At 63.6% G+C, this 24,888-nt stretch overlaps 4 protein-coding genes across 8 annotated transcripts in view; 1 reads left to right on the top strand and 3 right to left on the bottom strand.

Annotated features, from left to right (window-relative positions):
- LOC109381813 (leucine-rich repeat-containing protein 26-like) overlaps positions 1-3,308 on the bottom strand; it is a 4,905-nt gene extending 1,597 nt beyond the window's left edge. For 2 of the 4 annotated variants that reach the window (XM_019640896.1, XM_019640876.1), the window contains exons 1-3: positions 1,292-3,308; positions 1,024-1,053; positions 204-551 (exon numbers count right to left, since the gene is read on the bottom strand). In XM_019640896.1, the coding sequence (XP_019496441.1) occupies positions 204-551; positions 1,024-1,053; positions 1,292-1,679 (766 nt within the window). In that variant the 5' untranslated portion in view covers positions 1,680-3,308. The remainder of the gene's footprint in view (positions 1-203; positions 552-1,023; positions 1,054-1,291) is intronic. The other 2 variants (XM_019640904.1, XM_019640887.1) reach the window with 2 other exon arrangements.
- A 547-nt stretch (positions 3,309-3,855) lies between these two features.
- Positions 3,856-14,871, bottom strand: ANAPC2 (anaphase promoting complex subunit 2). Of its 2 annotated transcripts, XM_019640913.1 has the most exons (13): positions 14,584-14,871; positions 13,755-14,377; positions 12,605-12,737; positions 11,450-11,624; positions 11,085-11,204; positions 10,586-10,703; positions 9,877-10,058; positions 9,499-9,640; positions 9,098-9,173; positions 8,812-9,015; positions 4,659-4,788; positions 4,307-4,542; positions 3,856-4,231 (listed from the first exon to the last, which is right to left on the bottom strand). In XM_019640913.1, exons 1-13 carry the CDS (start codon positions 14,869-14,871, stop codon positions 4,019-4,021), a joined length of 2,640 nt encoding a protein of 879 aa, XP_019496458.1. In that variant the 3' UTR covers positions 3,856-4,018. The 2 variants fall into 2 exon arrangements, with proteins under 2 accessions (XP_019496458.1, XP_019496463.1); XM_019640918.1 differs by lacking the exons at positions 3,856-4,231; positions 4,307-4,542; positions 4,659-4,788 and adding an exon at positions 6,565-6,768.
- SSNA1 (SS nuclear autoantigen 1) lies at positions 14,831-16,502 on the top strand. Its single transcript, XM_019640927.1, has 3 exons — positions 14,831-14,921; positions 15,366-15,565; positions 15,943-16,502. Exons 1-3 carry the CDS (start codon positions 14,870-14,872, stop codon positions 16,048-16,050), a joined length of 360 nt encoding a protein of 119 aa, XP_019496472.1. The 5' UTR covers positions 14,831-14,869; the 3' UTR covers positions 16,051-16,502.
- Positions 16,503-17,573: 1,071 nt separating this feature from the next.
- On the bottom strand, positions 17,574-24,882 carry TPRN (taperin; the record flags this gene model as incomplete). Its single annotated transcript, XM_019640938.1, has 4 exons — positions 17,574-17,978; positions 18,061-18,167; positions 18,263-18,503; positions 23,641-24,882. Coding segments are annotated over 4 exons (1,653 nt in total), but the record flags the coding sequence as incomplete, so codon positions are not given.
- Positions 24,883-24,888: the final 6 nt, after the last annotated feature.

A 24,888-nucleotide genomic window follows, 5' to 3' on the forward strand; every position in this document is an offset into this window, starting at 1 on the left:
ACCACGCACCGGATGCAACACGGACCGGGACCCAGAGTGCGACCTGCTCCTCACCCCAGTTCCCGGCTCAGAAAAGTGACCCCAGTGCACAGACAGAGTGGCCCCCCACGTAGGGATGGACCCATCCCCATGGTGCATGATCGGTGGGGGCCTGAGCTCAGGGGGTAGGCTGTTAGGCGGTGCGGGGAGGAGGGACTACACACCTGAGGCCGGAGAGGCAGTTCCCCACAAGGACTCTCCGGGACCCTCAAGGTGACAGTGCGGGTGGGGCAGGGGCACCAGCCCAGTCCTCATGTCAAGCGCTGCTCCCTTCTGAGTGGCACAGCTGCAGGTCCTGTCCTGGGGTTTTCTGAGGGTGGGGTGGGGGTGGGGTGGGCAGGGACCCAGGATCCCTGCCAGCTTCATGGGACAGAGCAGCAGGGAGCTGTGCTGTGGCCACTGCAGGAGGAAGTGGAGATGCCAGGGTGTGGCTCCCACCCTGAAGGGGAGACAGCGGGTGCCTGGCGTGGACACTGCACCCCAAATGAAGAGAAAGGAGATGACAGAGGGACCTAAAGGAGATGACAGAGGGGCCCATGACACAGCTGCACAGGGACTCTGGGAGGGGGACAGAGCAGAACCACTAAATACTGTTTAATTCCCCTTCTGCCAGCTGCCTGCAGCACTACTCAGGTGGGGGAGGGCAGGATAGCTCCTCTAGAGTGGCAGATGGGACCACTGAGTCCATAGGGATAGCCATGAGGCCGTGCTCCTCCAGGGGTGGCATTGTGGAGACCTCCAGGTTGGGCTCCATGAGGTGTGACTCCATGTGCACCGTCTGCAGGTCCATGTGGTCTTCCTGAACCCCAAAGTGCCCCATCAATCTGCACAACAGGGTCCAGGTTAGGCTCACTGTGGGTGGTCCTCCACATGGGCTCATGAGGCCTTGGCCACCTGGGGCCACTGGGCCCTCGGGTCAGTGCTCTCGGGGGCAGAGAGTAGGGGCACAGGTCACCCTTGGGGTCCTCCCTTGGGGTCACTCACCTGCTGTCCATGTGTCCGGGGCATGTTTCACTGGAGGGACAAAGGCAGGTGTGACTCTAGGACAATGGGGCTGGACTCCAGGAGCCCAGAAGTGCCCTCCACACCTCTCCCCAGCCCACAGTCTGGGAATGCCATGCCCAGGCCCACTGGGTGGGAGGGGAGGGGGCGGGCAGAGGCCTCTTTCCTGGCAAGACTGAGGGCTCCGGGCAGGCAGCCCATGCTGCCCTTCAGCTCTCACCCACCCATCCCGGTCCTGGGGCTCACGCACCCCTTGGCTCGAATGACACCAACCGCCACGATGACGAGGGCAAAGAAGCAGCTGGCGCTGATGCCAGCCAGCACCACAAGCAAGGCGATGAGGGCCTCACGGCTGAGGCCAAGGCCGCATTCGCAGTAGGTTCCAGCTGCAGAAACAGGACCCATGTGGCCAAGGGGCTGTGGTCACCTTGTGAGTAGAGGACCCCCAGGGCCACCCCCAACCCCGGTGGCCACCAGGAGACAAGGTGCCCAGCCCGCCTGGACAGGGAGGGGTCCTGGCTGGGAGTGGGGTTCAGGGGACAGGAGGCACCTGCAGCGGGGATGAGCAAAAGGGACAAACATATCAGGCCAAGGGGGCTGCCGCCCAGGCAAGAGTCAGGCTGGGGACAGGGGGCCATGTCCAGCCCCAGGCCCACCACACACCTCTGGATGGAACTTGTCAGAAGGTGCTGACCTCACAGTGGGGCTGTGAGGCGGGCAGGGTGGGGGCAGGGCCTTCACTGGCGCTTCACTCGCCCTTGGGCGCTGGGACTCCAGGAGCCCTGGGCAGGCAGCCCTGGGGCGGGGAAGGGAGGGTGGACACCCCTGTGTCCTGGCCAGGTCTGAGGAGAGGCAGTGGGGCGGGGGCTGCCCGGGTTTTGTGGGGCTGGTGCTCCACAGGGAAGGGGACAGGCCAGGTAGTGGACACAGTGGCCTGGAAACGCAGGAAGGTCCACAGCAGGCAGCCCGGGCCTCAGTTTCTTAGGATAAGGGGGAGCCTGAGCTTCAGCTGACCGATGTCACCACTGTGCCCCCAAGGCTGGGACAAGCAGGGGCCGAGGCCGGTCAGGGGGTGGATCTGCGCCTGCTGCCGTCACACTGGCTGTCTCGAGGAGTGTCCCACCCATTCCCCAGCAACGCCCGGGTCTGGAGGGCCTCCCGGGGGATATTCCGATCACCCAGCAGAGGTATGTGGGTTGCTGCTCACAGGCCTTCCCAGAACACCCTGCTCTCCGGGCAGGTGGGTCAGAAATGGCTGCAGGCCGCGTCTGAGGCTCCAGCTTAAATGTCAGAGCCCACGGCCACCTCAGGATCTGCCTGCTGCCCCTCAGGGGGTCCGTCCCACGAGATGTCCTGCAGACCAGGCAAGCACTGCCAAGGGACTCGCCTGCAGGCTGGTGTGGCCGGGGTTAGCCTCAGCCTCCTTCCCGTGGCCCCCCAACCACCCCGGCAACAAGAGGAGGTGCCCCACCCCACGGCTGACCCCACAGGGCTGGGGGGAGGGTACCGCTGGGGCCCCCTCCTGGTGGGGCCCTCAGGGGACCCACCCACCAGCAGCTCCTGACACACCCCTGTGCCTGCTGAGTGACGCTGTGACCCAAGACACACTGGGTTATACCACACTCGTCCCCAGACTAAGTCCACAGGGACAAAGAGCAGGTGTGCCAGTGCCTGGGGCTGGCACTGCCACCTTGCCAGGCCAGTCCAACAGGTTTGTATCCTGGTTAGGATAACAAAGGCACATCCAGCCTGGTGCCAAGTGAGGGCCTGGCCTGGAGGGCATGGAGGGTGTTGGTGTTGGAGCTGCCCGGGCCTCCCCCAGATCTCCCAAACTCAGGAGACAGCGGAAAGCCCTCTGCTTGTGCCCACAGCACAGGAGCGGTTGGTGGGTCAGAACCCTCCAGCTGCTGAGGCCGTGACCTCATTCCCACCCTGTCCTCCTCAGGCCATGGCAGTCAGCGTGTTCCGGAGCAGGAAGGGGACGTCCTGGGGGGCAGTGCCACTCAGGGCCCCGTGGAGTCAGTCCGTGGGGATCGCGGGGTATCGGGCAGCAGGTGCTCCTTCCGCAGGGCCTGTTGCCTGCCAGGACAGTGCCGTCAGGTCAGAGTGGCTCCTGCCTGAGGCTGTGGCGCCCCGTGCAGCTCGGAAGGCCTGCGGCCTGGGCAGGACCCATGCCCCCACTTCCTGGGACCTCAGGACGAGGGTGGGGCCTGGACAGGTGCTGCTGCACTGCCCAGCTGGGCTCACAGGCCCTTCGTTCTGACCATACCTCTGGGGCATGGGGTAAGTAGCCTTCCCGAAGGCACATGTCACTGTAAGCGCCTGACTAGTTGGGGACAGGCAAATGCCCGGCCCCCTCGCCACAGGGCGTGTCCCAGGCAGCCCATACTGCTTGGGGATGCAGGCCGTTCCTGGCTTAGCAGGATACGGCCGGTCTGCGCCGCCTCCAGTGTTTTGATGGAGCGCACACGGCCCAGCAGCAGCCCTGGGCTCAGGCCATGCAGAAGGAGGGTGACCCAAGGGCTCCTTTCAAAGGCCAGATGAGTGTGGTTGGAGCTGGAGGGCAGCCAACCCCTGGTGCTCGCTCCTGCCTGCGTGGTGGGCCTCAGGGACACCCACGTGCCAGAACTCACTCAGGTTTGGGGCCCAAACACAGGTGGGCAGCCAAGGGCTGGGCCTGGCCTCTTCTGCAGTTCCCCTCACTTGCTCCCAAGAGCCATGCCCTGCCAGGCTGAGGCGGAGGCTGGTCTGGAGGGAAAACCTGCATCGTGTGTCCATGAGGGGCCCGGCCACAAAGCCACCAGGACAAGGAAAGAATCAAGAGCCAACCATTTTACTGTGCACTCTGGGAGCTGGGCAGGGGCGTGGGGAGCCGGGCAGGGGCGTAGGGGGGCTCAGCAGGGTGTGCACAGTGCCCGGCTGTCCATCCTGCAGGGCATGGGCAGCTGGAGCGGTCCAGGGAAGGGCCGGCGGTGTGTCAGCCGCAGCTCTTGGGCAGGCGGTAGACGCCTCCGGCATAGACGAGCTGCTGTTCACGCACCTTCTTCTGTAGGAAGCCTTGCAGCTCCTGTAGGTCGATCTCAGCCAGCGCGGGGCCCGTCACCACGAACATGCGCAGCATGCTGTAGATGCGCTCCAGCGACAGGCTCTCCAGGTTGGTCAGCATGGCCTGGATGTACGTCCAGAACAGCTGGAGGGGACAACGGCTGTCAGCCCCACCCCTCCGGCCCGGCCCCGCCCCCGCCCCCAGCCCCATGGGGCGCACCAGCAGCTCCTCCTCCTTCTGGTCGGCCTGGGAGGCCATGCCCGAGTCGCTGTCCTCATCGCTGTCCAGGAGCACCATGCTGTCGCGGTCCTGGGGCCGCTCCTCCTCGACGACGGAGAAGGTGCCAGCAGGCTCCTCGCGCAGCACGCCCTGCTGCAGCCACACCGCCATGCGCCGCCGCAGCAGGGCCACTGGCATCTTTACCACCTTGCTCAGCTCCTCCAGGGTCCAGCTGGCTGTGGGGACAGCCAAGCACGCTGAGCTAAGTCCCGCGGGGAGGCGATAGCAGGGGGTGGCCCATGTCCTGCCCAACCCCGCTGCTTGGGAAGCAGTGCCTGGGCAGCTGGCTCACCTTGGTCCTGGAAATACAGCAAGATCACTGCCTGCACAGGAGTCACGGCCACAGACAGGGTGCGGTCGGCCAGCTCCACATCCATGGTCACCAGGCCCAGGGTGTGCTTCCAGCTGAGGGTCCGCATGGCCTGGGGAGGGCTGGGGTCAGCACAGGCAGCCCAGCGGGCCCAGCTGAACGTGGCTCTGCTGCTGGGCACCAGGTGAGGAAAGGGCTCCCTGACCTGCTCCCCCAGCCCAGCAGGCTGGCGCACAGCAGCAGGGTGAGTACAGGGGGGCTTCGGTCCCCAACCCCCAACCATGGCATCTGACAGTGAGACCCTAACTGAAGAACCTGTTAGGAGCTAACTATCTGAAAGAGTTGTTCATGCCATCACCCCCCAGGCCCTTGGAAAGCAAGCAGACTTGGAAACGGGTGGAATACAGCAGGCCCTGACATAACATGACTGGTGTCCTCAAAACAGGAAAGATTGTGTGAAGACAGACACAGGACTGGAGTGATACAGCCACAGCCAAGAAGTGCCAGGGACAGTCAGCACCGCCGGAAGCTGGGACAGGCACGGAGGACTTGCTCCTAAGCCTTCAGAGGAACCAGGTTCTGCTGACACCGTGATCTCAGACACTGGCCCCCAAAACTGAAACAAGAAATGCCTATTGTTTTAAGCCACCTGATCTGTAGTCCTTAGCTATGGCAGCCACAGGAAATACAGATTTTGGTCCCAGGAAGGGGGTGCTGCTGTAACACCTCCTAAAAATGTGGGGGTGGCTTTGGGGTTGGCTCCAGGCAGGCAGTTTTCAGCTGCATGCTCATGGAAGCCTAACGGCCATGGAGACAGGTGCTAGAAACAGACAGTGAAGGCCATTCCAGTGAGGTCTGCCGACACAGGCACAGGTCCCTGAAGTTGGAGGAAAGGCAATCTTTGTTAGAAGCCGGCAGAGATGGGGCTGAGTTGTGTTCTGCTGGGTGGAAAGCAGAATCTATAAGTGACAAACTTGGATCTTCAGCTGAGATTTCCAAGCAGAGGGTGGGAGGTGCACTGTGTGTGCCCTGGAGACAGAGCCAAGAGTGTGGCCAAAAGGTGAGCCACGTGATGGTGGAGCCAAGCTGCAGTCTCGAGGCCAGGGCACAGATGGCTTGTCTGCGCAGGATGTGAGGGCTGTGCCTTGTGGCTTTGCGCCCTGCATGGCGTCCTGCACGGAAACCAAGGTCTGAGGGTTTTTTACCAGGAGAAACGTTGACAACCTGGACTGAAAGGGGACACGGCCAAATGAGCAGCTTGCAGGTGGGGACACCGCAGCAGGCCAAGATGGCACAGAGCCAATGGCACAGGCCTCAGAGCTGAGGGGTCTCCTCCCAGAGTTTCAGACCTGCCCGGGGCCTACAAGCTTCCTTCTGCTTCTCCCTTTTGGGATGGGGGCATCCGCCCAACACCCTTCCCATGACTATGCTCAAAAGACAATTACTGGGCCGGCCGAGTGGCGCGATGGTTAAGAACTCGCTTGGGATGCCAGAGGGCCCCGGTTCGGATCCCACATTTGAGGGCCAGTGACACTGCCCTCTACAGCTAAGATGCTGAACAACAGCTCAACCTGGAGCTGGGCTGCTGTGAGTCGCCGGCGACGGTGTGGGCTGCAGTCCCTGTGGCAGTGGATTGCCATGGGCTACCGTGTGTGGCCAGCAGCCAGCGTGAGCGGCCAGCAGCCGCAGTGAGCAGCCGTCCAGAAGCCGGCGACTGATCTGCCTCGCCAGAGAAGAGCGCAATGATGGTGCCAACTTGGGCCAGTGAAGCAACGTCCTCCACAACTAGATTGAAGAACAAAACGACAGCAACTTGTCTGTTCCCCTTTCCCCAATTCCCCAGCACTGTTCCCATCCCCCCAATTCCCCAATAAAAATCTTAAAAAAAAAAAAAAAAAAAGACAATTACTGTCTGGTCTCACAGGGTCGCAGCTGAAGGACTTGGGCCCCAGGATGAATCGTACCTGAGATCTCACCCTCACCTGACTAAGATGCTACTTAGATGCTGAGATGTGGGGTTTTCGAGTTGATGTTTAGATGAGACTTTGAACTTGGAGCTGGTGCTGGGTTGGAGGAAAGGCAATCCTCCAACCTAGGGTTAGAAGATTAAGACCTAGGGTTGGAACTGACTGTGTGTTTTGCACGTGGAAAGGACATGAGTTTTGAGGGTCCACAGGGCGGCCTCTTATGGGCTGAATTGGGTCCCCCACAAAAATGTTAAAGTCCTAATCCCCAGGACCTCAGAATGCGTCTTGGAAAGCAGGTCATTACACATATAGTAAGGACGAGGTCAGGCTGGAGTAGAGTGGGTCCTTAATGCAATAGGACTGGTGTCCTCATGAGAGGGAAGTTTGGATGCACAGTCACAGGGAGAAGCCCTGTGATGACAGAAAGAGAGGTTGGAGGGATGCAGCCACAAGCCCAGGATGTCTGGGACAACGAGACGCTGGGAGAGGAAACAAGGACACTCCCCTGGAGCCTTCGGAGGGAGCACGGCCCTGGGACACCTTGATTTTGGACTTCCAGCCGCTAGAACTGAGCCAATAAAATCTGCTGCTCTGAGCCCCATCTGTGGCACTTCGTTACGGCCGCCCCAGGACACTGATACAGCCCCTCGAGGCCAAGCGTGGCTCTGAGTCCTTCCACAACCCCACAGCTGTTAAGGGGGATGCAATGATGAACCCCATTTGCAGAGAAAAAATGGAAGCCCAGGCTGTCTGGCTCCAAGGCCACAACTTCTACAGCCAGCGCTCCACCAGAAGACCGCACGGCGAGCACGCTCCGGGCTGCGGGGCCGCCTGCACATGTCCAGCAGAGCCCATGACTACAGGCCTAGCCCCTCGCCACGGCCCAGGGCCTGCCCATGCCACTCCAGTATCCCGCTGAGCCCAGAAAGTGCACTGGAGTACCGGCCTGAGCCAGACCAGAGGGGTGGGAAGGGCACCCAGCACACAGGTGTCCTCACCAGGAAGAGGTGGGCACTGCACCCTGACCGGGCAACAGCAGGGAGCATGGGGGTGGCCGACAGCCCCACAGGAGCCACGTGGGCTGCACACTGAGCTGTGTGACACTGCCCCTGAGCACGGCGCCCCTGGGCCTCCCCACTCCAGGGCCCCCACTCTCACCTATTTCTGGGAGGGAGGCCCCTGCAGACTGGCTGGCCTACCCGAGCCCTCGCCCCTCAGGAGCTAAGTTCCTGGCCTGTGATAGCAACGCATGTGGGCCCAGCAAACCAGGAGGAGCCACCACCCCTCCCAGTGCCTGGCCCTGCTCGGCCCCCACCCCAGCCCCACCGGCCCCTCCCAGAGCTCTGTCCTGAGGCTTCTGGGGCTTGGGGTCTGCACCCTGGGTCTGCTCCGCTTGGGCACTTAGTATCCCCTGACAGCAAGTGCTTGCTGGGCTGTACGCTGTGGACTCGGGCCCCACACCCACTTGTCAGCCTCAGAACCCATTTCTCTACCAGTCCCCAGAAACCTGGGACAGGTGTCCTAACTCCTTCCACTCTCCCGCCAAGTTTCTGCTGAACCGTCCGTCACCTGCAAGGAAGGGACTCCTGCACACCCCTGGCTCCACCCGCCCACACCTGCCACCTGAACTGCCTGCCCCACCACTCCACTGGCTGGCTAACCTCAGCCAGTCCGCCCCTCCTCGCCCTGTGCCCCAGGGACTGACAACAGACAGTACAGTCCTGGTCCTCAAGCACTGAGACCTGAGAACTAAGTGAGGGCAAGGTTACGGTGGTCAGACCCTCCAGAGCAATCTGCAGCCTCCTGGGCGCATACCCACGGAACAGACACAGTCTGACTCTCCCTGGGGAGTGCCACCCACGAGCCCAGGTTCTGAGAGGCCAGAGAATGGACAGCAGAAGAGGAGGCCCAGAGGAGTGGGGCTGTGAAGAGGGCACGGTGACGCAGGGGCACGCACACTCAGGCTGTGAAGGCGGAAGGGGTGGGGAGCACAGCGCGGGCCACAGTCCCTTGACCCAATGCATCGACTGTCGGGGTGGCAGGAGGGAACGGCAGAGACAGACCTCACCCAGCCTCGGGCATCGCCTGGCCCAGCCCCAGGAGGCATGTTTGTTGGGCAAGGTCTCCAGGTCGGGACGCAGCCCCCACCACAGGGAGGCGGGCAGTACCTTCAGCTTCTCATACTTCTTGCAGTAGACATCCAGGGCCTCCCTGATGTCCTCGGGGACCTCCAGCTTCTCGTCCTTGAAGGGGGGCCAGAACTCACTGGACAGGATGACGGCGTAGACCCCGAAGGGCGGCTGTTCCTCCGCGGGCCGCTTCTCGTCCTCCTCACGGATGTTGGCATTGATGCGGCGGGAGTCTGCCATGTCCTGTGGAGCAGCTGTGGTCTCAGGAAAGCCCCAGGTGGGGCAGGGCGGGCAGGGCGATGGGCAGGGCTGGGAAGGCACACACCTTAAGCATGACCTCACAGAAGTGCATGGGGGCCTCGCCAAAGCGCAGCTTCAGCAGCTCCACGTTGCGGATCTCCCTAGGAGGATGCGTCTCAGGGGGTGCAGCATGCCCCTGCCCCACAGGCAGCTCAGCGGAGTGGCTGGAGCAGGGCCACCCCCAGGCCAGGAGCGGCAGGAAGCAACAGCTCGAGCCATCAGAGCCCTGTGCCTGCTCCTTCCTGGCTGAGGCCTGGAGTCTGTGGTACCTGCTTCCCCCCAGTTCCTGGGCCACCCCCCAGGCCTCCCGGGACAGTGCCTGCCTGCCTGCCTGGCCGGGGGGAACCCAGCTGGGCAGGGACGCGCTCAGGGGCTGACAGGGTGGCCTCAGGCAGTGTGGCACAGTGCCCGGGAGCCGGGCCTCACCGCTCGGGGCTGAAGCTGAACTGGTGCAGCAGGCGGTCGGCCAGCAGCGAGCGGTACTCGTTGATGAAGAGGTCCTTGCTGCCGTAGATGCTGACCAGAAGGCTGATGATGTCCGAGGAACGCCGCTTGGAGCTGGACTTCCCTGCACAGCACAGGAAGGGGCGCCCCTGGCACCTCACCACCTGTGCCCAGGCCTGAGGGACACAGCCCACCACAGGCCCACCTGAAGCACTCTGGGAACTGGACTGGGTGGGTCCCTGACCTCTGACCTGTTCAAGCCTCAGGGCAGACACAGCAACAACCTCCAGACGGGAGCATGCGCCCGGCGGGACCTTCCCCACAACGCAGGGCCTGGCGGGGGGTGGGGGGGGTGCGAACCTGGGTCGGCATCCACGGGGTCAGGGACCCAGTCCTCAGGCTCGCCAGAGTCATCCTCACTGTCCTGGCCAGTTCCCAGGCTCGCCGGGTCCGTCTTGGACAGCTCGACAGCCAAGTCCCCCGTGCCATCCGAGTCCCCCGTCAGCCCAGCCACGATCTGCCGCACCGTGTCCTCCCGAGTCCTGCCAGTGCGAGCACCTCAGTGCCGCCCGCCTGACCACCCAACACCAGCTCCTCACACAGCCACTGCCTCGGTCCCATGCCAAAAACATGCCCATCAGGCTCTGTCTCAAAAAACCCCCGAAAACCATCACTCTCTGGAAGCAGGAGCTGGGATGACAGGCGGACCCAGGGCCAGGCTGTTCACGGCTGAGAGGCAGCAGGTGCGAGTCGGGCAGCCCCAGCCCCTCCACCCCCCAGAAGGGCTTCAGGTCGGCTGTGCCAGCGCACCCACTCCAGCACGCTCTCTGACCGACTATCGAGCACAGGGCACTGCTCCCCATCAGCCGGGTGCCTCTCTGCTGGGACAGGGGCGTGGCGACACTGAGCAACAGGAAGTGGCCTGGGCTGGGCAACTCGGCCCAGCAGGAAGGACCGGGCATCCCTGGTACCCCCTAGGACCCACAGGAGCTCGGCTGCATGCGGGGGGAAGGGGCTGGGGCACCAGCGCACACATCTGAGCAGTCCTGGGGCCACCCACGGCACTCACCTCAGGTAGCGGCGAATGGGCTCACAAGCCACCTCTAGGATGACCATGGAGGGGTCCAGCACACGCAGCGCCTTGATGGCGGAGATATAGAGGGTGATGATGTCGCATGTGTTGACGCCTGCAGTCAAGAGAGAAGGCTGGCGGTGATGGCAGCGCTCAGGACAACACAGAGACACCGAGGCACCACAGGCTGGCCATGTGGTCTTGGGGTCACCACTGTGGCCTCACTCCCCAGGACACCAGTATGACCTGCAGGGAGCTGCCCCCTTGCTCCTACCGCCTGCTCACGCGCACTTTCTCCACAGCGTCCCCCTCCATGTGGGTTGTGTACCACCCCAGCCCCAGGCCAGACCCATCAGTTCCGACAACTCAGGGCAAAGGAGACGGAAGCAGAAGCCCCCAGCCCTGTAAGGACCGCACAGAAACGCTTCTTAACCCCCTCCCCAGGCCGTGGCTCCTGGCCCTGGGCCCTGAGGGTGGACGGCGGTCAGCCGCAGACCTGGGTGGAGAAGCCGCGTCTCCAGGGCAGCCTTGAGAGATACAAGCAGCTGCTGCCGCTGGTCAGTCCTCTCCAGGCAGTACTTGAGGTCCTCGACAGCTGGCCGGGAGTCCGGGAAGTCTGCAGGAAGAGGGCCAGCCTCTCACACGCAGTGCACACACGTTGCGTGCAAGGGAGCTTATAGGTGGCGGGGCCTGGGGGGTGAGCACTGTCGCCCTCAGGCCTTCACGCGCCCACACTGGACCACAAGCACTCTATGGGGCACACAAGCCATCTGGAGTAGGGACATGAGACCACCCGGGGCCCCCACAGCTGCCCTGGTTGGGGGCGGAGGGGGCAACTCTGCTCCAGGCAGCGGGGCCAACCTCGGATGACACTGAAGAGCTCCTCGATTCGCAGCCCAGCATACACGCGGTAGAAGAACTTCTGCACGTGGCAACGCCAGCGACGCAGCGTGCTGCCAGCCTCAGGGGACGCGGGCCTGGCGGGGCCATCCTGCAGGAACACCTTGCCCAGCCATCCGACCACCCTCTCGATCCACTGTGGAAGAGCACAGGAGTGGCAGGTGGGGCTGAGCCCAGTCTGACCCAGAGCAGAGGCTGGGCGAGGCGGCACAGCTACAACCCTGCTACCGGGCCCTGGGGGAGTCCCCAAGGCCACCTGCTCTGGAAGCCAGAAACACATCAGCAGGATGAAGGTCAAAGGGGGTGTCGCAGGCCCTCCACCAGTGCCCCCCACGCCCTTCCATGTGTGACAGTGGCTCTGATGTAGGGCACGGAACATGTTCTCACCTCCCCTCCCCAGGACAGACACACCCTGAGGACTGCATACACAACCAGCCCCCACAGGCAGACAATGCAGCGTCCAGCAAGAACACTTCTGAGCACGTGCATGCACGTCTACAAGACATACCGCCACGCGCTCTCAGGAATGCACACGTCCCCACCACAGACCGTCCAACCACCAAGAAGACCACCCAACAGTCTGCAGCCTGAGGGCAACACGGCTACCCCCACCAGGCCTCCAGGCCCATGCCCACTCCAGACCACTGCTGTGGAACAGCTCTGCACCCCCATGGCGGCTAATCTACACCCTCAGGAGGAAGACACCGGGAAGCGGAGGGGGAGGACAGGTGGGATGTGTGAGCAGGCTGGTCGGCACTGCAGTGCCTCTGGGGAGCTTCTCCGTGACTCTGGGGAGCCCAGAACAGAGCCCCAGACCACGCCCCAACGTGGGCGCTGAGGCCCATTCACTGCCACATGCCAGACCCTGGCACTGCCTCCAGCCACGTGACTCCACACAGGCCTTGCTGAGCACGTCGCAGGCTCTTCCTGGCTGTCCGGGGGAAAAGGCCTATAGGCACCAGGGTCCACCCAGCAGTAAGAAAGCTTCAACCACCCGTGAGGTCCTGGTTCATCCAGCCTCCACATTCTGGCTACTTCTAAAGCCAGGGTGTCAGGTTTTCCAGAAACCTATTCCCCAGTCTTCAGGGGACACAGCCTGAGAGGGGTCGTGCTCACCTTGTGGAACTCACGCAGGAAGGAGCGCTCGTACTCGCCCCGGCAGCGGTCCTCCATCCGCTCCCGGGTCACCTGGTGCAGGGTGGTGGTCACGGCCTCAGCACTGACCCGCTCCAGCAGACTGAGCCTGTGTCTGGAGGAGAGCCCTGCCCGTGGCGCATGCAGAGCGCACGGGCTGCACACACCCCGTCCCCACACCCAGCACACACCTCCCACAGCCCTCCTGGTGGTCGCCAATGGTACCCAGGACTTTGAGGAAGAGCTGCTGGGAGGACAGAGAACTGGCAAGGCCCTGCCCACCCCCCCCAACCCCCAGCTGGCCTCTCTGCCTGGGCTGGGAAACTGGCCTTCCCCATGTGAGCAACACGTGTGACAATCAGGGGCCAGTCTCATCTCCCAGAAATGGCTCGGAAACAACAGCTACACACACAATGACACCTGGCCACATGTGTACATGTGCCACAGTTGGCGCCACTCAATGCAGACCCTGGCCTACAATGGCAAAGGAACTCGAGATAGGAGATGTGAAAGAATGCCTGTGAGTGACTTTCGTCTGGGGCAAACCCAGCAGAAGGTGTTCAGGGACTACCAGCAACAGAACCACTGCCTAGGTCCAGGTACAAGACCCTCTCCCTAACAGTAGCACTGCTGCCACTTTACTCAACGTGATAAAACTGTCAATAGTGGCCACAGACGGTGGAAGGCCAATACAACAGGGCCTGGCTCTCAGGACAGAATCCTTTCCTCTTCCAAGGGCTGGAGAGGTGTCTGCTGACCCAACTAGTTCTAGAGAGAAGAAATAACAAGCCCACCTTCTGCGATTACAGGGTAGGGTGAGCATCACTGCTCCCCTAGAGCCTACAAGAGGAACAGCTGAATTCTGCATGGCCCGGGAAACTTACAATCACACAGGATCTTAGTGCAAGCAAAGTAGGAAACCTTGGGCTGGGGTGAGTGACAGAGAGACATGCCTGTGGTTCAGGACAAAAGGTGTTAAGCTCACAGCACAGGCTCCTGGGGACCTTCCCTGTCACATCCATGGTGATCAGGAGAGGCAGCAGGGACCCCAGCCAGCTCACCAGCTCTCTGCAGAGGCCAGTGGGGCCCAGGGGAGCAAGCGGAGGTCAGAGGAACGGGCGCGAGTACTCACAGGACCTGGCTGAGCTGATGGAACTGCTCCAGTGCCTGGCGGCACCAGCACTGCTGCTTGTCACTGCCACACCCCGCACACACCGGGCTCTGCAGAAGCCGGTAGTACCGGCGGCGGGCATACCTGCTGTCCAAGTCCCCCTCCAGTTCCGGGTCTGTGCCCCCTTCCCCTTTCCTCTTACTCTGCAAGTAGACTCTCAAGAAACGCCCGTAGAGGCGCTGGACCATCTCCTGAAAGCTTCTCGGGGTGGAGAAGAACAGCACGCCCCGCAACGTGGTGTGGACCTTTTCCCGCAGCCCCTGGGCACCGGCGCCCATCAGCAAGCCCAGGCGAGTCCATTTCTCCAGGAGCTCCAGGCTACGCAGGTAGGGGTCCAGGCGGCTCTCCAGCAGGCCGAAAGCGTCAAGGAGCAGCAGGAGGCACTGGGGCTCGTCGGCACAGTTCTCCCGCTGAGAGACGGCATTCCAGAACTCGAGGGAGATGTTGGCCTGCAAGTCGTTCTGCAGCACCTCCACGAACCACTCCTCCAGGACCGAGTGCAGGCCGTGGCTCCTCAGCACCTCCACCGCCGCCCGCAGCTCCTCTTCCTTGGGCGGGACCGCACCGCTGGTCCGGGAGGACGCCTGGAGTGCAGAAAACCGTGAGGAGCAGAGAACACAGCGTAGAGGTGGCAGAAGTGGGGAAGGGACAGAGCGCAGGGGACGCTGCGGAAACTCCGCCGCCTCTGGTCCGCGGCGCACGGATGCTGGGTCGAGGGTGCACACCCTCATAAAGCGCGCCGGGTCCTGGGAACGCCGCGCAGGCCCGCCGCCCTCCTCCCGGGCCTCACCAGTCCCAGCGCGGCCGGCGGCACCAGCCCGGTGCTCACGGTATTCCAGGCTACCAGCAGCTGCTGTGTCAGCCCGGGGGACTCCGCCGCCGCCATCAGCGCCCACCAGCAACCAGAGCCGCTCGGCGCCGCGCGCGGCGATGACGCATAGCTGGACTCGCGCGCGCGCAGCGATGAGGCGGACGAGAGGCGCGCGGCGGTGACGCACTCGGTGGGCGCGCTGTTGCGAGGCAGTGCGCAGGCGCGGGCCGAAGTGCAGTAGCGGCGGTTGGAGTGGCTGGGGACCATGACCCAACAGGGCGCGGCGATGCAGAACTACAACAACGAGCTGGTCAAGTGTGAGCTGCCGGGCAGGCGGGGTGGGCGTGGGGCTCGCCGGCTTGCAGACCCAGGCAGTAGCTGGCCCGCAGCGCACGGCCGGGTTTGTTGTACTGCAGGTACGAGGGTGGCCCGGCCGCGACGGCGCGGGGGCCGTTCGGACCTGCCCAGCGCACAGCCGCGGTGTGGCGCGCACCAGGTGCCAGATATCTGTGGAGTAAGGAATCGCTTGAGCACGCACTGCCTCCAGGCCCAGCGCCCGGTGGTCTCACGTGGTGCCACCTTTAACCCTGAGACCCCTGGGAGGTAAGATGCTGGCCTGGCTCCCGTGGCAGGTGGCTCGGCTGGCACCTGGGCCCTCCACGGCCTTTCTGTTCTACAAAGCACCGGGATTTAGAGTAGGTGGAATGGTGCTCTCCTTCCTGCCCTCTGCCCACAGCCCGACCCCTGTCCTCCCACCCTAGGCATTGAGGAGCTGTGCCAGAAGCGGGAGGAGTTGAGTCGGCAGATCCAGCAGGAAGAGGATGAGAAGCAGCGGCTGCAGAATGAGGTGAGGCAGCTGACTGAGAAACTGGCCCGCGTCAATGAGAACCTGGCACGCAAGATCGCCTCTAGAAACGAATTTGATCAGACCATCGCGGAGACCGAGGCTGCCTACCTCAAGGTGAGGCTTGGGGCAGCTCAGGGACCTGCGTGACAGGCGAGTTCCCCAGCGGGTTCTGGCCTGGAGTGCCCACAAACAGAAGTGACAGGACTGTGGCATGGCCAGGCCCACCATGGAGTGACCTGGTGTGTCCCCGGTGGTTCCTCGCACCATACTCAGTACTCATTCTGTAACTTCTTCCGGACTGAGCAGCGGAGCCCCAGCAGTAGGGGCCAGAGTTAACCTGCCTTTCCAGGGTGCGAGGAAGGGGCTTTGGGCTAGACTCAGGGAAGAGAGGGCCTGCTGACCCTGTCTGCCTGTTCTCTCGGGCTTCCTCTCGGCTGGGAGAGCTTCCGGCCGGAGGAACAATGACAGCCATTTCACGTCTCTGTTCCCAGATCCTGGAGAGCTCGCAGACTCTACTTAATGTCCTGAAGAAGGAAACTGGAAACCTGAGCAAGGCCACCGCCTCAGAGCAGAAGGGCAGCGGAGGCAAGGACAGCTGACAAGGCCCCAGGAGGGGAGGCGTACCTCCACTGCGCCCACCGACGGCTTGGCCCCCAGCAGGCCTGTCTTCAAAGCATCTTTGTCCTTCACAACAGCAGCTGCCTTCTCTTACTGTCTTGGGTGCCGGGAGAGGCAGCTGCCAATCTCCACTGCCCTTGGGCACAGCCCACCAGGTGGGGCTCCTAGCCATGCACTCACTCAGGCATCTAGGAGGGCGGGCCCTGGGTCAGCTCCACGTGGGGCTGCTCTGAAACCCCCACACCTCCCCAGGCTGTGGGAAGGCCCTGCTTCTAGTCTCAGCATCATGGGAGTCTCCTCATGTTTTCCCTCTGCCAGCGGGTGCCCAGGCTAGGCAAGTGGGGGGCGGGGGGTGGTGGCTGGGGCCCTCCTTCACCTCGGGGCTCTCTCTAGTGGCCTGTGACTGTCAGTAAAGGTTGTCTTTGTAAAGGTCCATGCCAGTCTGCTGCCCATGTCCTGTCAGGAGAGTGGGGCTGCCCGATAGGCCCAGAACACAAGCTCCCCCCAGCTGAGGTGTGGCTCCTGGGGCGGCAGGGGCCCAGTGGCCTGGGAACAGAGCTGAGGGTGCCCTGGGCATCTGTTGATCCTCACCACCCACCCTCTGTCCTGGTCCCTGGCCCTGACTCTAGGACAAGCAGCCCGTCCTTTGCTGAGGGGCTCTGCCCGCTGGTCCTGGTCTCTGCCACCCCCTGGTGTCCAGCACAAGGTGTGGCCTAGGGAGCTGTCCTTCCTGGGCTCAGGTCCCCCAGCAAAGGCTGTGCCCCAGCTCCACGATTCCAAGTTCTCAGCCTGAAGGCAGTACTGCCACCCCCTGGCCACACGTGAGGCAGGCCCGCCTGCAGCTTTCCAGGTGGCCTGGGGCCCCCCTTCCATCCTGAGTCCTGTCTGGGTCCTTCTCTGCTGGTCTGTCAGTCCCTGTGGGGTCCCTGTGGCTGCCTGCCCTCCCAGGAAAACACCAAAGACCCTTCCCCCCTCCCCAGCCGGGCTCCCCAGGAGGGACCTCACATTCCACATCTGGGCTGCAAATGGCACCAGCTTCAGGCTGGCAACTGGGCAGGCAGCAGAGCAGAACTCACAGGCTCCCGTGGTTCAGGGAGTTGTCCAGGCCAAAGAGGAGACAAGGTCCCCGAGGCTCTGCCCCCACCCCCCACCTGTGTGTAGTCCCTGCCTAGGCTCTTAGCTCTTCAGACAACAGCAGCAGCATTGACTGCCCCAGGGCGGCGTTCCAGACCCCAGAGCTGGCTCAGTCCCACCTCCCACCGCAGCTCCCCCAGGTGCCAGCCCTGGGTGGGAGGGGACTGCACCAGTGGCTGGGAGCACTTACGGGAAGGTCCCTGTGCTGGGCAAGGGAGTGTGGGGAGTAACAACCTGGACCAGCAGTACTGGGGGGGGGGGCGCACCTCCCATACCCCAGGCACAGACGTCCACTGCCAGCCCCTCACTGGAGCCCCACAGACCCTAACCCCCGTACCCCCCTTCCTAAGCTGAGGACCACACAAGGAGGCAGGCTTGTCCAGTGCTGTTTATTAGTCCACCATCAGGCAAAAGACTTCCATTCATCACAAAGGGGGCAGGCCGAGCTCAACCATGGGGGGTGGTTGGGGGGGGTCTTGTCCTGCAGAACAGGCAGCAAGCCCATCCTCCACCAGGACACACCCAACAGCTGCTGAGCATGGTGTCCAGCAGCACCCTGACCCTCTTCCACAGGCACTGCCCCCAAACTAGGGCGGAGAGGGAGACCCAGATGGACCCGGGAAGGGGGGGTGGGTTATGGGGGCAGAGCCTGGCAGGGCAGAAGAGGGGTACAGAAGGAGGGCAGAGCTTGGCTGTCCTGGCAGGGCTGGAGTCAGAAATAGAGGGCTGGTTCGCTTCGGAAGTCTGAGAGGTCGCTGTGACTGGCAGGGGTGAGCTGGGAAGCAGGAAGGCAGCCAATGGGAGCTTGCCCAGGCATTAGAGACCCGCCTCCTCCCTTCGCCCGGCTCCCCACTCACCATGACATCCTTCTGCGTGGGTTCCACCTCACTTGGGGCCTGCTCCAGCGTCTGCTCCTGCCACTTGCTGAAGGCCACGGAGTGTTTGGGGGTGTAGCTGGACAGGCCTGCGGACCCAGGGGCACACGTGTGGACACGTGGGTGCATGGACAAGTGGCCCAGGCTACCCACTGGGCTGCCCACCAGGACAGGGGACACTCACCTGAGCTGCCGTCTGGCAGCCGAGGGCTCTCAGGCGCCACGCTGTTCACGAATGTGGCTCGGGGCAGGAAGAGCACGAAGGGCTTCTCCACTGCCCCGTTCAGCCCAGGCCCCTCCGCTTCCGCTTCCTCTTCCTCCCCTGCCTCCCCCTCGGCCTGGGTCTCAGCCTCCTGCACCAGGGAGCTCTCCGAAGGGTACTCGAACGTGGTGTGCAGGCTCTTGTCATTGAAGGAGATCTTCATCTACGGACAGAAGCACATCAGCCAGGGCCCTGCTGCCCCGCCACCAGGGTCCTCGGGCCAGACCAAGTGTGGCACGGCAGCGAGGAGACCTTCAGAGGCTCCAAGAGAACACCCACCACCTGGACCCTGCAGGCCCAGGCCACGACGACTGCAGGACAGCTGGGTCTGGCTGCCCACAGCGCTGCAGGCCTGGGGTCACATCACCCTAAAGTGACCCACCACTCCCAGGGACCAGGCCCCAGCCAGCACCCTCGGGGTCTCCAGAAGCCTCTAAGGCAGCTCAAAGGGTCAGAGGGCTGCCTGCCTGCCTTCTCAGGGAGCAGGGACCAGCCACGCCTCCTCCCCAGGGTGGCTCGAACCAGGAGCAGAGTCCAGGTAAGGCTGCGCCAGGGGCCACATCCTCTGCTCCTAGCAGCTCCTGCTGTCAGCTGGGCCTCTCTCCAGAGCCAAGTTCATGTCCCAGCTTGCTGGGCACCTGGACAGTCCTGCTCACCCAACTCAGCACAGACCACCACTGCTGGGCAAGGGCCTGCAGGAGGTGCCGAAGCCAGGTGGTGGTCACAGGCTGCTACCAGGAGAGCAGCACCAAGTTCTGTCACCTCATTCAACAGACGGTCAGAGCTAGCCTATAGCTGTACCAAGTGGGGGGTCAGTGACCTTCCCCTCCCACCTGGGCTGCCCACTCGGCAGCTTCCAAAATCTCATGTCCGAGCCATAAGCCCCAGGCCCGCTCGGCAGCGCTCAGCACTGGGTAATGAATACGAGCACGACCCGCCTGCAGCAGATGGAAGCAGCCCTGCTGGGCTCGAAATATTAAACTCCTGGGCACAGGACACCAGCGGCGGCTCAAGTTCCTCCTCCTCCCCCGGAAGGAGCTGGAGCAGGAGCCGGGCCCCAGGAACAGCAGGACAGGGAGGGGCCTTGTGGGAGGTGGGGCAGCAGAGGGACCTGGCCTTGGCCTCAGGAACACAAGTAGGACCCACTAGGAGCAGGGGCCACTGTCCAGAAACAAGGGCACACACTCCTGCTACTCAGCACTCCCTCCTGTGCCCACAGCCCTGGGCAGCCCACCTCAGCACGGCTCACACACCTGCTGGGCACATTGCAGGCCCCGTCCCAGGGCCCTCTGCCCCAGCTGCCTACAGACAAGTGGCCAGGGACAGGAGCAGACCCTCTGAGCCAGGCAGAACCGGGAGCACGATATCTGTTCCTGTCATTCGGAGGCACACGGTCCCTCACCCTGCTCTGCCCCAGGTAGGCCCCACCATGGGAGGCCAAGCAGGACAGAGGCCTGGCACAGGGGCGATCGCCAGAGCCACAGGTGCCCATCCACCGCCACTCAGTTCCTAGCCCTCCAAGACGAGCCCTCTGGGACTCAGAATAGGAGCCCTAAGAGGAGCCCAAGGCAGGATGGAGCGGCCAACCCAGGGGCCTCCCCTGCCCCAAGGCCACACTGAATGGGGTTCCCGGTCACCCCTGGGTACATGGCATGTTCCCTGATGACCCTCGGCCCTCTAGGCCTATCCCCCACCACTGGAGATGAGGAAGGGGTAGCCGCCCCAGGGCGGCCGGATTAGCATGTCCTCATCAGCCCACATGACCAGCTCCTTGTGAAGAGACCGAGGGGGCTGGGTGCATGCGGGTGCTGAGCCTGGCACAGCCTGGCTAGGCGGGGGCGGGGCAGCGCTCCTAGGCCCTGCCTGTACCCAGCTGGGGCCCGGGCTCGGGTCCTGTGCCACCTCCCCTCGTCTCCACGCTCAACAGCCTCCCCCTTGTGGGTGCATGTCTGCGGTCATAGGCTGCCCTGTGACTCATGCTGCTGGGGAGGCCAGGGAAGGTGGGAGGGGCATGTGGGGCTGGCACTTGCACACACCTAGTCACCTGGTTCTGAGGACTTTGCCCGCTGCTCAGGACACAGCCAGCAGGTGGGTCCTGGCTCAGCCCACCTCCGGCTCTAGCAGGCCCTTTGTTCCCCTCACCCCACCCACCTGTGCATGTCTGTCCTGGACTCTGAGCCTGACAGGGCTCAACCCATCCTAGCTGGGGGTGAGCCCCTCACTCCCCAGCACACACCTACCTGCTCCCATCCCCCACCCTGCCCAAGCTCGGGACCACCCCACAGCGCCCCCACCTAAGTTACCACAGCTGCCCAGGTGGGCCGTGCCGTCTAGTGCAGCCCCTAGCCCACGGCAGCCCCTCTGGTGGCAGGAAAGCTGAGCGAGCAGGGTCCGGGCCTGCTCCCATGGTCTCTGGGCTCTAGAAAGACCACTTGGGGAGGTGCCTGCTGGGAGAGTTGGGGGAATGGGGAGAGCAAATGCAGCCACAACACTGCCAGGCGCCTGGTCTCCCGATCCACACAGGGCGAGGTGGCATCACAGGCCCCGGAGGGCCGCAGCGGTGCCGGCAAGTTGGGCTGTAGAGGTGGCGATCACACCGAGGGTGAGGTGAGGGCGGATGGCCGAGTGTTGAGGATTGAGCCCTGGGGACCCTGACACACTCGGGCTGGGCAGAGGAGCAGCCGTAAGCAGGTGAGAAGAGCAAAGGGGAGGCAAGAAGCCACCAGACAGGCAGGAGCCTGGCAGGGTGGCACCTTACAAAGGGAGGCCCACAGCGCCAACCCCATGGGAGACAGGTGTGGAGCGCTGCTGGACAGCCCCACCCACCAGAACAGCCTGGAGGCCGGGCAGGGGCGAGAGGGACAGTGGCCGCACCACCCTGCAGCAGCCAGCCCCGGCTTGGCCATCAAGGGAGGGTGTGATAGAGCATCTGTGATTCTGCAGAGAGATAACTAAGTGGGGACGTGTGCTGCCAGGCAGGCCTCCCTCTGCACAGGCTGGCTGGGTGCCCCCACCACCCAGGGCAGGGCTGTAGCTCTCCAAGGCTACACGAGGGCAAAACACTGTTGCTGAGGTGCCAGCCCAGGGGCAGGATCCTCTGACTCCTGCTGCCCAGAGAGCCCCCTGCAGAGCCCCACTACAGCTTCCCCTGGTAAAGGTGCCAACGCCTCCCTCCCTCCACTGCCCTCGGTCAGCCAGCCATGCGCGGGTCAAAGTGAATAGTCGGGCCCAAGATCCTGCTGCCCTCCAGCCCACCACGTCCCCGGCAGGGGGTGGGAGGGAGGACAGTGATCAAATCACAGGGTGGCTGAAGTGGTCCAGCTGAGGGGGAGGCCCAGCGGCCCAAGGTCTGCAGGGGCAGCGGGGGGAGCACCAGGGGCCATGGACAGAAGAGACAATGTGGCAGCCCACGGCTGGCAGGCTGCTCTGAAGGGCTGGGCAGGCCAGCTGGTGCCTGCCCAGGCAGGAAGTCACTGCCAGCAGGTCGTGCTGCTCGGGCAGGGCCCTCGCCAGGCCACTTGGTCCTGCCAGGCATCCATCTGGACCCACAACCCCCTCAGGCTGGCACGGAGACCAGGCCCAAGCTGGTCGAGCCCCTCTCCACTCTAGGCCTGGTTGGCTTCCTCCCATCACTGCATCGTGCCCTGCTGGTCCTCGGGCCCCCTGCCCAGCCCTTCTCACCCCAACCCAGCCACGAGTCACCCCCACAGCTCTGTCCCCAGCTGGGGGTGGGATGGCCAGGCTCCCAGGGAGGGCAGCCAGGTTACCAGTGGCTCTAGGAACAGGAACCGCCCCGTGAGCTCCATGACCTCTGCCAGCCTCATTTTCCTCATCTGCAGAGCAGGGAACCCTTAGTTATCACCTCCATTTCCCCAGCCAGCATGGGAAGGAGCGCCTCCCAGTGCAGCTGGGGTCAAGGGTCAGAAAACGGGAAGGAGGGCTGCAAGGATGGGGTAGGGCTGGTGGCCAGAGCCGCTGGATGGACCGTTGCCTTGGAGGGGAAGGACAGGGATGAGGGTGGGAGAGTCATGGCCCATGGCACCGAAGAAAAAAGGTGAGGCAAAGTCAGGCACGAAGTCCGGGTGGAGGGCCCACCGGAAGCACTGTGGGACGTGGGCGCGGAGGCCTGGCCCAGCAGTGGGAGCTGGCAGGAATGCAGATGACCTCACCCAAGGAAGGAGGGAAGGATGACACTGGGAGGAGAGGCCGTGCTAAGGCCAGCCCAGCAGCAAGAAAACGAAAGAAAGGAAGCAAATAAAGGAAGCAGGTGGCATATCCCAGCAGGGCAGGCAAATCACCACCCCCAATCACCCAAACTGAGACTAGGGGCAGACAGGTGGCCTCAGAGGTGAGCCTAGATACCAGCAGTTAAAGGAGAGGCCCTCCAGTGCCACCTCACTGCCCCTGCCTGCTGATGGGGGTCACAGTGAGCTGTCCTTGGAATTTGCTCCATAGCCAGACACACGCAAATGACCAGAAAGAAGCTGAGGAACCAGGAAGAAGCTGAGGAACGTTTTCTTGTGCCCAGAGGGTTCCAGGTCACCAGGCAGGGCAGGGCTGCCGGGAAGTGACGCTCCTGGCCCTGCACCTGGGTCTGTCTCTGCCCTAGTCCCTCCCCACCAACAAGGGGGATGTCTTCACCTTTTGCCAGCATCACAACTCAACTCAGACTAATCCCGGAACACACTAGGAGCTCAAGGAACACTCGCAAAAGACCAGATCCTGCTGAGCTCCAGGCCAGCTTGCCTTCTGGGGAGCTGACAAGCCCCTCCGAATGGCCCCCGCGGCTGTGCCCCTAGGCTGACAGCGAGCTAGGGATCCAGCCACACCTGAATCACGGGCCTCCTGCCCCTTCCCACTTCCGTCCTGGCACCTGCTACCTGAACAGGCCAGGACTCCAGGAGACCATGCCAGGACTCCCCGCTCCTTCACAGCCAGGCCAGGGTAGAACCACCAGGCCCAAACTTTCTCTCAGCTGGACCTGCAGAATTGGCCTGCCCTGCCAATTCCACACAGCCTAAGAATCCACGGACAGGCACGGCGCAGGCCGCTGGCTGGCTTCACCCTCCACACCAGCCCTGTGAGGCAGAGCAGGCACTGTCCCCATAGCTCCTGGGTTATTAGGGCTCTACTGGCCACAGGCCAGGGGAATCCCCGGCTCAGCCCCTCCTGAAGCTTCCATGGCCACCTACCCCTGGCTCTCCTTTGGTCCACTTAGCAGTCCCCAACCCAGGCCAGGTGCTACATCCTGGCACACGCTATATCCACAGGTGGTCAGCGTCCCTGCCCCCACCACTGACCTTCTTTCTCGAGGAGCCAGCCTTAGTGAGGCAGGACTTCTGCAAGGCCAGGTAGCCGCCAATCACCTCGATCTCATGCACAGTGGGGTAGCGCTTCTTCAGTGGGGTCCCCAGAACAGCAGGGGGCTCCAAGACGCTGCCCACCTCCACTTCCTCAGCCGCCTGTGGCCCAGGCTCCCCATTGGCCTGCAGGACCCCTGGCTTCCTCTTGGGCACCACTGTGAAGGTATTGCTGCCCCGGTGCTGCAGCTCTGATGGGTGGTACCGGGAAGGTGTGCCAGGCCCCATACAGGGCAGTTTGGCTTCTTGGGGGACCTCGTCCTCAGAGTCCACCTCATCGATGAAGGTGACGGGCAGCCCTGACCTCCCAGCCTCACCACCATTCTTGGCCAAGCCGGGAACCTCAAAGCCCTGGGCAGGCTCGGCTTCGGTGGCGGCTGGCAGGGATGGGGGTGGCGAGAATGGCCTCTGCCACCTAACAGCCCGGTCCACGAGAGCAGTGGCTGGCCTTGACCAGACCCCCTCCTCGACCCCCAAGGGGCTTCTCCCACTGACAGGCGCACCATCCGCTCCAGGCACCAGCTGGGCTCCACGCTTCCGGTGCTCAGAGGCCCAGACAACCTCTCCCTCTGGCAGCCCCACCGACTGCCTCCCTTGGGGAGGAGGGGCCCCAGAAGCCTTGCGCTTGGGGATGAACAGGAAGGAGTTTCGGGAGTTCACACGTAGGCTGGCCAGGGCCCTGGCCTGCAGGTCCCCCTCAGGGATCGTGTCCATGTCTGGCTTGGAGGCCGGCCGTATCTCGAAGGAATCGTTGGCGCTGGTGGCCGCGGAGACCCACTGGCGCTGGCTGGGAGTGGCACTGGCAGGGCTGGGCATGGGCAGGGCTGAGGACGCGGCTGGAGTGGCACTGGGGGTCCCGGGGCTGTGGGACGGGTGGGCGGAGGGCTCCCCCGACTCCACCTTTGGCTTCCACTCGCCCGACCCAGGCGCGGAGCCCGCGATGCCGTTGGCAGCGCCGGCCCGGGGCTCCGGGGCCGCGGGCCCGTTGGAGAGTAGTCGAGCGCCCGCACCGCGGTGCAGGCCCCGGGGGTGGACGGTGAAGGAGTTACTGCCGGTCTTCTGGAGGAAGTCGCTGCGCCGGGCTCCGGGGCCGGCGCCGCGGCGCTCGGGCTCGAAGCAAGCGGCGCGCTCGCCTACACGAGGAGCGGCCGGGCCGGGGGCGGGCGGCGCTGGCGGCGGAGGGCGGCC

Source organism: Hipposideros armiger, unplaced genomic scaffold (assembly GCF_001890085.2).
Source record: "Hipposideros armiger isolate ML-2016 unplaced genomic scaffold, ASM189008v1 scaffold_3, whole genome shotgun sequence".
NCBI classification, from domain to species: Eukaryota; Metazoa; Chordata; class Mammalia; order Chiroptera; family Hipposideridae; genus Hipposideros; species Hipposideros armiger.

Coding starts and splice junctions, on each gene's coding strand:
- ANAPC2 (XM_019640913.1), bottom strand. CDS start 14,871: ATGGTCCCCAGCCACTCCAACCGCCGCTACTGCACTTCGGCCCGCGCC. Junction 10,704..11,084: donor GACGCGGCTTCTCCACCCAG/GTCTGCGGCTGA, acceptor TCTTGACTGCAG/GCGTCAACACATGCGACATC. Junction 9,016..9,097: donor TCTGTGAGGTCATGCTTAAG/GTGTGTGCCTTC, acceptor GCTGCTCCACAG/GACATGGCAGACTCCCGCCG.
- SSNA1 (XM_019640927.1), top strand. CDS start 14,870: ATGACCCAACAGGGCGCGGCGATGCAGAACTACAACAACGAGCTGGTC. Junction 14,922..15,365: donor CAACAACGAGCTGGTCAAGT/GTGAGCTGCCGG, acceptor CTCCCACCCTAG/GCATTGAGGAGCTGTGCCAG. Junction 15,566..15,942: donor CCGAGGCTGCCTACCTCAAG/GTGAGGCTTGGG, acceptor CTCTGTTCCCAG/ATCCTGGAGAGCTCGCAGAC.